Here is a 12,769-nt window from a genome sequence, read left to right as displayed (position 1 = left end):
CGGGAACCAGCCTCAGTTCCTGTAGTCCGAGAGTTTCCAGACGTCTTCCCAGACGAGCTTCCAAGACTACCGCCTGATAGGGAGATAGAGTTTGCAATTGAATTGCTGCCTAGTACTAGACCTATCTCTATTCTTCCCTACAGGATGGCGCCAGCAGAGTTAAAAGAGTTGAAAGAGCAGCTGCAGGACTTGGTAGATAAGGGTTTCATCCGCCCTAGTACCTCACCTTGGGGTGCTCCAGTACTATTTGTTAGAAAGAAGGATGGATCCCTCAGACTTTGTATCGACTATAGACAGTTGAACAAGGTCACTACCAAGAATAAGTATCCCCTGCCTAGGATCGATGATCTATTTGACCAGCTAGCTGGAGCAGGTTGTTTCTCTAAAATAGATCTACGGTCCGGGTATCATCAGTTGAGAGTCAGAGAAGCAGATGTACCAAAGACAGCTTTCAGGACCAGATATGGGCATTATGAGTTCTTAGTAATGCCGTTCGGGTTGACTAACGCCCCTGCCGCATTTATGGATCTCATGAACAGAGTTTTCAGCGAGTATCTGGATCACTTTGTAATTGTCTTTATTGATGATATCTTAGTGTACTCCAGAGATGCAGAGGAGCATGCCCAGCATCTGAGGACAGTTCTGCAGACTCTGAGAGAGCATGGTTTATATGCCAAGTTCTCTAAGAGTGAGTTTTGGTTGAGGAGCATTTCCTTTTTGGGGCATGTTGTATCAGCCGAAGGTATTGAGGTAGACCGCAAGAAGATAGAAGCTATAGCGAACTGGCCTAGACCCACCTCAGTGACAGAGATTAAAAGCTTTCTGGGTTTGGCAGGTTACTACAGGAGGTTCGTTCAGAACTTCTCAAAGATAGCGGCTCCTATGACCAAACTGACTCAGAAGAATCAGAGGTTCGTGTGGTCGGACCAATGTGAAGAGAGCTTTGAGGAGCTAAAGAGACGATTAACATTAGCACCGGTGTTAGCTCTGCCTGTCAGTAATGAGGACTTCACAGTGTTCTGTGATGTGTCCAGAGTGGGATTGGGTTGTGTTCTGATGCAGAATGACAGGGTGATTGCCTATGCTTCTAGACAGCTAAAGAAGCATGAGGTGAATTACCCCACCCATGACCTGGAGATGGCAGCAGTTATTTTTGCACTCAAGATGTGGAGGCATTACCTTTATGGGGTTAAATGCAAGATCTTCACAGATCACAAGAGTTTACAGTACATCTTGAGTCAGAAAGAGCTGAATTTGAGGCAGAGAAGATGGGTAGAACTGCTCAGTGATTATGATTGTAAGATCCAGTACCATCCGGGTAAGGCGAATGTTGTGGCAGACGCCCTAAGCCGGAAATCACTTGGCAGCTTGTCCCACATAGCAGCAGAGAGAAGACTAGTGGTGATAGAGTTTTATAAGCTCATCAACAAAGGACTACAGCTCGAGGTGTCTGGTACAGGTGCATTGATAGCACAAATGCGAGTGACTCCAGTGTTTCTGGAGCAGGTGGCTCAGAAACAACATGAGGACCCTGAGTTAGTAAAAATTGCCAGGACTGTTCAGTCAGGCAACAGTGCAGAGTTCAGATTTGACAGCAAAGGGATCCTCCGCTATGGGAATCGACTATGTGTACCAGATGACAGTAATATGAAAAGAGACATTATGAGGGAGGCTCATAATGCAAGGTACAATGTTCACTCTGGAGCCACCAAGATGTATCAGGATCTGAAAAGAGTGTATTGGTGGCCAGCTATGAAGAAAGAAGTGGCATAGTTTGTATCCGTCTGTGAAGTTTGCCAGAGGGTGAAACTGGAACATCAGAAGCCGGCTGGAATACTTAACCCACTGCCGATTCCAGAATGGAAATGGGAGAACATAGCTATGGATTTTGTAGTGGGCTTACCGGTAGTGTCCAACAGACTAGACTCCATATGGGTGATTGTGGACAGACTCACGAAATCTGCTCATTTCATTCCTGTTAGGAGTACTTACTCTGTGGATAAGTTGGCACATGTTTATTTGGAGGAGATCGTAAGGTTGCATGGAGTCCCAGTGTCTATAGTGTCAGACAGAGGACCTTAGTTCACCTCTAGATTTTGGCAGAGTCTACAGAGTGCGATGGGCACAAGGTTGGAGTTCAACACTGCTTTCCATCCACAGACTGATGGACAGTCAGAGAGGACCATCCAGACCATAGAGGATATGCTCAGAATGTGTGTGTTAGACTTTGGCGATTCTTGGAAGCAGCATCTACCTTTGGTGGAGTTTGCTTACAATAACAGCCATCATGCTAGCATTGGGATGGCCCCTTATGAAGCTTTGTATGGGAGGAAGTGCAGATCACCTGTTTACTGGGAAGAAGTAGGAGAGGCGGCTCTTGCAGGGCCGGAATTGGTTGAGATCACCAGTAGAGTGGTGCCCATGATCAGAGAGAGAATCAAGACTGCTCAGAGCAGACAGAAAAGCTATGCAGATATCCGCAGAAAGCAGATAGAGTTTCAGGAAGGTGATATGGTATTGCTAAAGGTGTCTTCAATGAAGGGAGTAGTTCGCTTTGGGAAAAAGGGTAAGCTAGCCCCACGATACATTGGACCCTTTGAGATCTTGCAAAAGATCGGGAATGTGTCATACAAGCTGGAGTTACCTACTTCAATGGCGAGAATTCACCCGGTTTTCCATGTTTCTATGCTCTGAAAGTTCGTGTCAGATCCAAGTAAGGTTCTTAGTGAGCCTGAAGTAGAGATCCTTGGAGATCTCACCTATATAGAGCAACCAGTGCGGATCCTTGACACACAGATCAGACAGCTAAGGAACAAGGAAATTCCAATGGTGAAAGTCCTTTGGAACCACCACAATCTAGAAGAGTGCACCTGGGAGACACGGGAGTCTATGCTCCAGCAATACCCATATCTGTTTTGAGGTTAGTTTTCCCCTTTTGTTTTATGTGTTTATGTGCTTCGTGTTTGAGGAACATTCGGGGACGAATGTTCTTAAGGAGGGGAGAATGTAATACCAGGCTAGAGTCCGACGTCGGAAGTCCTGTAGTCCAGTGGTTTTTCTGATGTCGGAATCCTCTGGAAGGGTACGAATTTTGTTTTCCTATGTTTTGAAAGCATTTTCATGTTTTAAGATGTTTAAAGAAGTAAGGTTTTGCAAGAAAAGCACCAAGGCAGAAAAGCCAAGGTTCGGCCGCCGAAGGTGACTTTCGGCCGCCGAATGTGCATGGCATTCGGGTTCTCATTCGGCCGCCGTAGTTGGTCTGGCTAGCCAACTATAAAAGGCCTTAGGTCGGTCAAATGGATAAGATTTTCTTTCCATTTGCACGAGCTAAGGTGAGACTTGATCTTCCTTGAGTGACTTATGTGTTTTCTCAAATCTTTCATGGTTTTGATGGATTTTCATGTGGTTTTGAAGGTTTTGAGACAAAGAGTAAGGTTGGAAGCTTGGAGAGTTTGAGAGAGGATTTCTCCATATCTCCACATAGGGATCATTCAATCTTTTGTTTGGAAGAGGTAAGTGAAGATCCTGAACTTCCTTTCTTGATTTTAAAGGTTTTATGGGAGTTGTATGAGTAGTTATGCATGTTTAGGTTAAGGGAGGTTTTTGAGGATTTTGGTGTATCAGCATGGTTAAGTGTTGTTTGATATGTTTGTTGGAGGTGTGAGGATAGGTTTCGACCTCTTTATGCATGTTATATTGTATATGCTAGTTGGGAGTAGTTGCTATGCATGTTGGATAGGTTTTGGGTGAAGTTTGCATGAAACAGAGCAGGTTTCTGCCCAACGGGCAAAACCAGGTTCGGCCGCTGAAGGAAGGTTCGGTCGCCGAACCCCTTGTGGAGGCAGTTTTGGCTGCCAAAGCTTGCCCCCGAACATTTGGACTTTCGTCTCTGGAGGCAAGGTTCAACCGCCGAAAGTGCCGCCGAAGGTTGAGTTTCGTCTCTGGACGAGACTTTCGGCTGCCGAAGGTGCCGCCGAACATGCATGAGTTTCGTCTCTGGAAGGGAGTTTCGGCCGCCGAACCTGCCTCCGAAAATGCCCTGTCCAGCCTTCTTTTGCATGCTTTATGTGATTGGTTTAGGACCTTTTAAGGGGGTTTTGGGGAGTTTTATAGAGTTGTTCTTGAGCTAGTTTGGTCCCTCATTTGAGTCCACCTGTGTAGGAACGGACCAGAGGAACCGCAGAGAGCAGCAGTGAGCACTGCTTCAGAGTAGTCAGAGTCAGTTCAGAGTCAGACAGAGGTGAGTGGAACTAAACTTAACTCTTTTTAATATGCTAAATCAACTGTTATTAGCATATTTCATGCATCATGATGATTATAGTAGGTTGATTGCAATAGTTTCACGAATATGGCGCATTGCATAATATGATGAATATGATGATGTGGATGGACCAAGGCGACCCCAATAGCCCTAGAGATGTTATAAGACCTGGTCGGGCCAGGCATACACCTACAGATGTTATAAGACCTGGCCGGGCCAGGCATACACATACAGATGTTATAAGACCTGGCCGGGCCAGGCATACTGAGGTTGTAAGACCTGGCCGGGCCAGGCATACTGACACTGGAGGGAATTTTGGTGGTCATGTCCATCCGAGATGTGAAATGTTTGTGATGTGATACATTTCATGAGAGCATGTAATGAATGAACTGTTTTCAGTGTTTCTACTCACTGGGCTTTATAGCTCACCCCTCTCCCCTAACCTAGTTTTGCAGGATCAGTGTGCAGGGGAGTCTAGCAGAGTACAGGAAGAGAAAGAGTAAGAAAAGTGTAATAGCATAGTGTGGACATGTAAAATTGTAAAGAGATGTAAAACGTATAACGAGCTATGTATAGTTTTGTGCTTGACCCAGATGTAATAAATCCCTTTGTGTATACATGGTCTGTTTTTATGAGTATGTACATGTTTTGATGAGTATGTGACAACCAGGCTTAACAGAGTATGAGGTTAACCCGTCTGGAGCAAGCTCTAGTAAGGGGTTCTGTAGTACAGAGATAGTGTATGCACAGGTTAAGCCTTGGTTCAGCGTATCGTTTTATGTTTTTACAGAGCAAGTGTTTGATCATGTATGGGATTTTACAGGTACACAGAGAGTATAGCAGGCTTGCTACGGGTCCCGGCGACCTTAAGTCGACCTGGATCCTAGCGCCGGTAGCGGTCTGATTTTCGAGTCGTTACAACTCCCTACTGATGGATTAGGTTTGGGTGGTTGGGTTTCAGGAATTACTAGTTTTGCAAGAGGAAGAGGTGGTGGTGTGGCACTCCTTGGGTTAGGATTTGCTAGATCTTGATAGAAAAGTGGAGGTGATAACATAGTTAGAGTGGATATAGTGGGTAGTAGGGAGGATAAGGCATGTATGAGGGGTACGGGTGGTAGTTAGAGTAATCTGATGATCCTCCCATTGGATATCTGGGCCCCTATAGGTAAGACAAGTACTGAGGTGGATAGGTAGATTGTGAGGCCTGGGCGCCTTCTGTTCCTTCTTCAGACTCTCCCACACCTTCTCTTTCAAAGTTCATACCCAAACTTCCATTTCTCCTTTGATCATCACCCACTGAAACTCTAACATATGCAGACATCCTACCTAGATCCGTTCTTCTTCTGTTTACATCAAAAGACCTTCTAATGTCCCTTGATACTTCTCCCCTATTACTTCGACTTGTCCATACTCTTGATGGAGCAGCAAGGAGAAAGGCATCTATTCCCTCATTTCAGGTCGGTCTCTGGTCAATCGTGTGGATCGACGCGAGCCACGCATCTTGTCTTCGATAAATAACATTAAACACATAAACATTAGCATCATACAGTTCATGTGGATACACATAAACCAACAACATACATATCATACCATCAATGCACATGCATATAGTCATGGCATTACATATCATCATACATACATTAATACAAGACTCTACATCCTATCCCTAGTGGACATGACTTTTCCTAATTGTGCATGCTCTCTATAATATCCATGAGCCCAACACTCTAGGTCCAACCATATAAACCTTACTCTGATATAACTCTATAACTACTCGAAAACCATACTGCTATCGGCGCTATGGTTCAAGTCGACTTAAGGTCATCGAAGCCCATAGCAAGCCTACTATATATCTTATTATACCTGATATAATCCCATACATGATCATAAAAGCATTTAAAAATATTTTTATTTATGAACCAAAGCTCAATATGTGTATGTATCATAATTGAAAACATAAAATTCATACTAGATCCCTCATCAAATGCTCCAGTATGGTCAACATTACATGCCTCAGTTTGGTTCAAACATAACTTAAACTTTAAAATTTTTATATAAGAAGATTATAAATAAGGGATTATAAAAAAAAAAGACTTGGGTAAGGCACAATTCTAATTTACAATATGAATTACATATCCACAGTTATACTATTACATCAAAACTATATCAAATAATTCAGTTGACCTCTTAACTAACTCTGGTCCTGCAAACCTGGGGTTAGGAAAAATGGATAAGCTACAAGAGTTTAGTGAGCAGAAACATAAACAAAAGCAGTTTAATAAAATATACGATAGTATGAATGTATCACAACACAAACAATTCACATCAAAATGGACTTGTCATCTGTAACCCTTTATAAATTTCAATAGCGCCCGGCCCAAAACGGATGCTCCTTAGGACTTCCTCTTAAATATAACATAACATATCCATAATTTTAGGGGTATAGAATGAGTCTCGACCGAAATTTTCCCTTACATAATGCCAGAGGTATAGAATGAGTCTCGACCTGAACTTTCATATTCGTCATAATATATCATAATATGCTCGAGAGCTAGTGGACCATCCAACATCCATCCACAATAACAATAAATTATGCAATGTATCATATTCATGAATTCTAATGCAAAACAACATTATCATATATACATGGCATTCGTGATGCATGATCATGCTTAAAACATCCAATTTCTTTAAAATAATAGTTTGATTTAGTTCTACTTTCCTCTAGCTAACGTAAGCCTAATTTTGAAGCAGTTATAAGTCTGATTCTATATAGATAGACTTAAATGAAAGACCAAACATAACTTTTACAAAACTTGAAACTATTTCAAGAAACTCCTAAAAATATATAAGAAAACATGCGGGAAACGAGCTGAAAATGGCTGGACAGGGGACTTTCAACGGCAAGTTCGATAGCCTAAAGTCCCCTTACAGATCCGAAACCTTCAGAGGCAAGTTAGACAGTCAAAATGCAGCCTTCATAGACAGGTTCGGTGGTCGAACCTAGGTTCTTCTGCAAATGCAGAACCTAATTCGACCTCATCCAACAGTCCTCAAAATGCTTTCAAACTTACATGCAAAAACTTAAAAACATTCCACAACAACCTAAGGGTCTCTAAGCAACTAGAAGACTCCAAAAAAATCACATATAAGCAATCTGGCACATTAGTATTCAAGATTCAAAACAAAATGGGAAAAACATATACCCTGCATGCATTCTTAAACTATTGAGACAACTTAAAATGTCTTAAAAAAACCTCAAGTAATAGAAGAGAGGCAAAAATTATAACTTACCTCTTGGAGACACAATGATCACAGCAACCAAGAACTCGGAGAAGGGGATAAGATGATTTCTGAAGGGTCCCTAAAGGCTAAAACTTGAAAAATACAACTTGATTCTTTAAAACAAAAGTAAAAGTTATGAATTTATGAAGGATTTATAGAAAACTCAAATAAAATCATCAAGAGGTCTTAGGCTTATCTATGCTCGGAAGGAGAGAGAAAATTTTCTCTTAAAATCGGGTTAAAGGCCTTTTATAGCGGGTCTAACAGCTTGTGTTCGGCAGCCGAACCTTGATAATTGGAAAACCATCTATTTTTTTTAAACATATTTTAAAATACTTCAAATTTATTTTATAACATACCCATTTTATCCTTTTAAAAATTTTGATTTCAGACTCTAAATTCCAACAGAAATTCCATCGAAAAATTGAAATTCAAACATTGAAATTTAATCAGATATTACATCTTTTCTCTAATTTTCTCATCTTTTCAGTCATTTTATTTTTCTTTTTTCCTATTTTCTTTAATTTTCTCTTTTTTTTCTTATTTTCTTTCATTTCCTTACAATTTTTCTTTATTTTCTTTCTTTTTCTACATTTCCTTTTTATTTTCCTCATATTCTCTCCCTTTTTTTCTCTCATTTTCTTCCCATTTTCCTCTCTTTTTTCTATTTTCTCTTACTTTCTTCCACTATTTCCTTTTTTCCTCATTTTCTTTAATTTTTATTTTTATTTCCTTCCTATGAATCTCACTTTCTTTCACTTTTTTCTTAACTTTATTCAATTAAGTTTATAACAATTAATTGCCATAAAATTATAATAATTAGAATAACAAATTAATATTTAAAACAATAATAATACAATTAATATTTTAAAAGAAAGTTTTTATTTTTATATCTTTTAAATTAGTGACAAAATTAATTTTCAATTTTTTTACTTTCAAATTTTTATCAAATCAAAATTTCATTAGTAGATTTAATTTTCATGTTTTTTGTTTTTATTAAACTACTAACATCGAATTATAAATTAATAACGGATTACCATTCATTTTGTATTAAGCGAGCAGAGATAATAAACTAAAAAATATTAAATTTAATTTCTAATGTAAATTTATCTTTAAATTATTATTAAAAAAATTAAATAAAATTATTATTTATCAGGATTTTAAAATATAAATTGTGTTTTCTTATGTTTATTTATTTTATTTGAACTTATTTAATTAGACTGAAATATAAAATTTATTATTTTTAATTTCGCTGTATATTTCATGAGCATATTTAGCATTTTTACCAAAATTAAAAATTCAAATATTCGATTTTTTTCCTTTTATTATTCTTTTATTTCCAACATTGATATAAATATATATAATTGAAATAACTTAAATATTTATTTGTTGAATTGTATGATTCAAGGATTTTTTTTTTCTTCCTTGTTTTTCAATTTTCATGATTTAGAAAAAAGAAATCTATGGATAGACAATAAACAACTTGTTCAATATCCACATTACAGTGCCAGTTGGGAAATAAAATAGAAAAATTATTTTTTACTTTTTGAGATTTATCAAAATTATACATAGATTTTTAATTTTTTAAAAATTATTTTTTAATCTTTACATTTTAATTATATCAAATTGAAAGTCTTTTTATTAAATTTTTTTTTTCAATTTCATAAATTTAAATTACAGAAATTAAATTATGTATTTTGAAAAATTGAAAGAAATAAATGTTAATTTTAATATAATAAAAATTTAGTTATCTTAAAAATAATTAATAAAAAATTAGATGAATAGATTTTCTATTTAATGGAATAGTCCGGCTCAAAACTGATAAATGATGTCAGATATTATAATTTGTTAGTGTTTTGGACGGTTTCATTTCGATTTGAATAATTTTTTTTGATAGCTAGATTTAGGAGTGAGTATTCGATCAGTTTGATTTAAAACTAAATTAAATTAAATAAATTAAAAATTAAAATTTTAGTATTTATAAAAATTAAACCGAATCAATTTTGATCAGAAATCGAATCAAACTAAATCAGACTGGTCTGATTTGATTCGATTCAGTTTGGTTTTATTGATTTAAATTTTTAATAATTTTTTTTTATTTTTTACACTTTATTTTTAAAAATTTTAAATTTAAAAAAGAGAGAGAACGTGAAAATATATGAAGGACAATAATTAAATCAAGATAATTAACATTCCACTAAACATTTAAATTGAAAAATTGCAAATAATCATCAAAGCAATGAAAGCTGAAGATCACATCACACTAACTACAGATTCCAACAGAGAAGGCCCATCCGCCCAGGCAAAGCTGAAACAAAGCCCAAATACATGGAGGTTTCAGCATATATGCTTTTTTTTACCCAAATTAATTATTTTATTTTTTATTAAATAAAATAAAATAAAATAAAATAAATCCTCTGTCCTCTCCCATAGTACTACTTGAAAGGACTCTTTTTAGGTGTATGTTCCTACTCCTGCTTCTGCCCTTACACGGTTGGTAAAGATCGAAACACTTGCTCAATTAATAAATAAATAATAAATAAATTAAAAATATAATAAATCTTATATTTAATTACATTTTATTAATTGAAAGAAATTTATTTGTTTTAAACTCTTAAAAACCAACGGTGACTTCCACGCTCATCCCATGAGATTGCGCTTCTCAACCGTTTCTTTTATCTATCATCTTTGATTTCTTACTTCACGGTCGCCCCAAATATTAAATGCATGTTGACGCCAAACGCGCGTCACTTGTGTCGGAAGTGAGCGCACGTTGGCAGCTGCCTTAAATGCCGACAATTTATTTTTTCCCAGTAATTCCGCGTCCTAATTCATACGTACAAAACCACAATTCAGCGGTTTTTATTTATAATTGTAATTTTATTGAATCATAGGAGAAAAAAAAATCATAAAGTAAATGAAAAATAAAACAATTATAAAAATATAAAAGAGACGCAATTGTGGTTTGATATTTTTCCCAAGCGGATAATTCTACGCGCCTCCTCACGCGCCACTATTATTCTCCAGAATTTGAACCCCACCCATCAGGACTCTCTGCGTGTATCCGGACAGGGTACGAAGATACGTGGGAGCACACGATTAAAAAGGAAGTAATAGATTTCAGTGTCAACTGGAGCGTGGGCAGCGCGTGGACGTTGGATTCCATTTCTTTTCTTTTGTCTCTGCAGACTGTAGTACCAGCGCCACTCCACCTCATGCTACTGGTCTGAACAGTATAACAACACTTTCATGGTGAAGTAAAACAAAATAGGGTAAAAAAAGGTGCACCGGTTAACCGGTTATAGCCGGTGGAAATGGGTTTTGAGAAGAGGATTTCAAGAACGGGAAAAGTATATCAAGAGGGCTTTGGAAGCAAAACACTCCCCCCTTTGCAGAGAGTGAAAAAAATTCATGTCCACATCCTCTCAATCCCTCTTATCTCCTTAATCCTCTTTCAACGAGAATTAGTGACTAAGAAACTATCTGGGTGATTTTTTTTTTTTTTTGAAAAAAATTTACAAGGTAAAATTTTTTTAGAGAGAGAGAGGAAGAAAGAGGGTGATATGGAGTTTGAGGATCAGGAAGAGCATGAAGAGGAAGAGCAGATGGGTTTGCCGGCGAGTTATGACTCGTTGGGTAATTCTTCTAGAGTCAAAATGACGAGCCCTGCAGGTGAACAAGCAGCGGCTGGAGCCGGACCCGTTCAGTCAACGAAGCCAAGGTATAGAGAATGTTTGAAGAACCACGCGGTGGGGATCGGTGGGCAAGCGGTGGATGGGTGTGGCGAGTTCATGGCTGCTGGAGCTGAAGGAACACTCGACGCGCTGAAATGTGCCGCGTGTAACTGCCACAGAAACTTCCACCGCAAAGAAACTAACGACTCGACAGCACCGGGAGGAGGAGAACTGTTCTTCCACGGCCACCCTCACCCACATCACCTCCATCATCAGGTTCCACAATTCGCACCGTATTACAGGACCCCAGCAGGATACCTCCATGTTGCTCCACCACAACAACGGCCTTTAGCATTGCCATCGACGTCGGGAGGTCAGAGTAGGGAAGATCAAGAAGATGTGTCGAATCCAAGTGGTGGTGGATTTGGTGGAGGGTCGTCGAGGAAGAGGTTTAGAACGAAGTTCACGCAGGAGCAAAAGGAGAGAATGCTGGCACTGGCGGAGAGATTGGGTTGGAGGATTCAGAAACATGATGAAGCTGCAGTGCAGGAGTTCTGCAATGAGACTGGAGTGAAGAGGCATGTGCTTAAGGTTTGGATGCATAACAACAAGCACACTCTGGGTAAGAAACCCTAGAAAAATGGAACCAATCTTCCGGTTCTAGATAGGAACAATCAAGGATTTTGAAAAGAAGAAGTGGGTTGGAAATTTCTCAAGTTGGCATGGTGAGAATTCTGGTACCATTATCTCAGGAATTTTTAGGTAGCTTTTTTAGGGTTCATTTCGTTTCTGTTAGTAGTGTTTTCCTCTTTTCTTTTTCTCTTCTAGGGACGGGGGAGGGGCGGCGGCGGCGGTTCATATGTGGGCAGTAATGGGGTTGGGGTGGTGAATATTATGTCATGTCAGGTGGTTTTAGACTCTAAAGAAGATTTATGTTGATGACTACTTTCAGTTTTTCATTTCAGTGCTGCATTTCGAATTCTTGCTCTTGTGAGTTTCAGTGGTTATTTTGCTTTGTTTTCTGCACCTGGAGCTGAGTAAGCAAATGGTTCCTACTACTAACACATACATGGAAATTGGTAAGTGAGCTTTTTTCTAGGTTGCTCAAAGTCTTAGTCTACTGATCAGCTATAGTACTTTATAAAAATCCAAGAGAAAGATGGCACGCTTGAAGTTGCAGCTAGGTCTGGTTCATCATTAGATTCTCATTGCATATGAATATTTTTCATATTTGAGCCATCTAGTTAATTAAGTTTCTCTGAATCTGAAAACGTGAGGAAGCTGCATTTTTAATTTGCTCATCTTTCTCCTTCTCTGCCTGTTTTGCCATTTCTTTTTCTCAATTCTGGCTACATATAAATTCTTAAGCTCAACCCACAATGGATATAGTTGATGAGAATGAGAAAAGGTTTCTATAGAAAATTTATGGATAATATAGAATAAGGGGGTGCACTTTTAAATAAAACTTTGAAGCAAAATCCTTCCTCCTCCATTCAATGTGGATTCTTTTGGGCTTCTTGCTCCTGGACTTTTCTCTCATATACATTTT

The 12,769-nt window shown here is 38.4% G+C and overlaps 1 protein-coding gene across 1 annotated transcript; it reads left to right on the top strand.

Annotated features, from left to right (window-relative positions):
* The first annotated feature begins 10,903 nt into the window (after positions 1-10,903).
* Positions 10,904-12,183, top strand: LOC110627732 (zinc-finger homeodomain protein 1). Its single transcript, XM_021774090.2, has one exon. The coding sequence runs from the start codon at positions 11,110-11,112 to the stop codon at positions 11,854-11,856; it is 747 nt and encodes a 248-aa protein (XP_021629782.1). The 5' UTR covers positions 10,904-11,109; the 3' UTR covers positions 11,857-12,183.
* Positions 12,184-12,769: the final 586 nt, after the last annotated feature.

The sequence above is a fragment of the Manihot esculenta genome, chromosome 12, assembly GCF_001659605.2.
Source record: "Manihot esculenta cultivar AM560-2 chromosome 12, M.esculenta_v8, whole genome shotgun sequence".
In the NCBI taxonomy this organism is placed as follows: Eukaryota; Viridiplantae; Streptophyta; class Magnoliopsida; order Malpighiales; family Euphorbiaceae; genus Manihot; species Manihot esculenta.
The sequence above is the reverse complement of the archived record's forward strand: the minus strand, read 5'-3'. Positions and strand labels throughout refer to the sequence as shown.

Excerpts from the sequence above, each read along its gene's own strand:
- LOC110627732 (XM_021774090.2), top strand. The coding sequence starts at position 11,110 with ATGGAGTTTGAGGATCAGGAAGAGCATGAAGAGGAAGAGCAGATGGGT.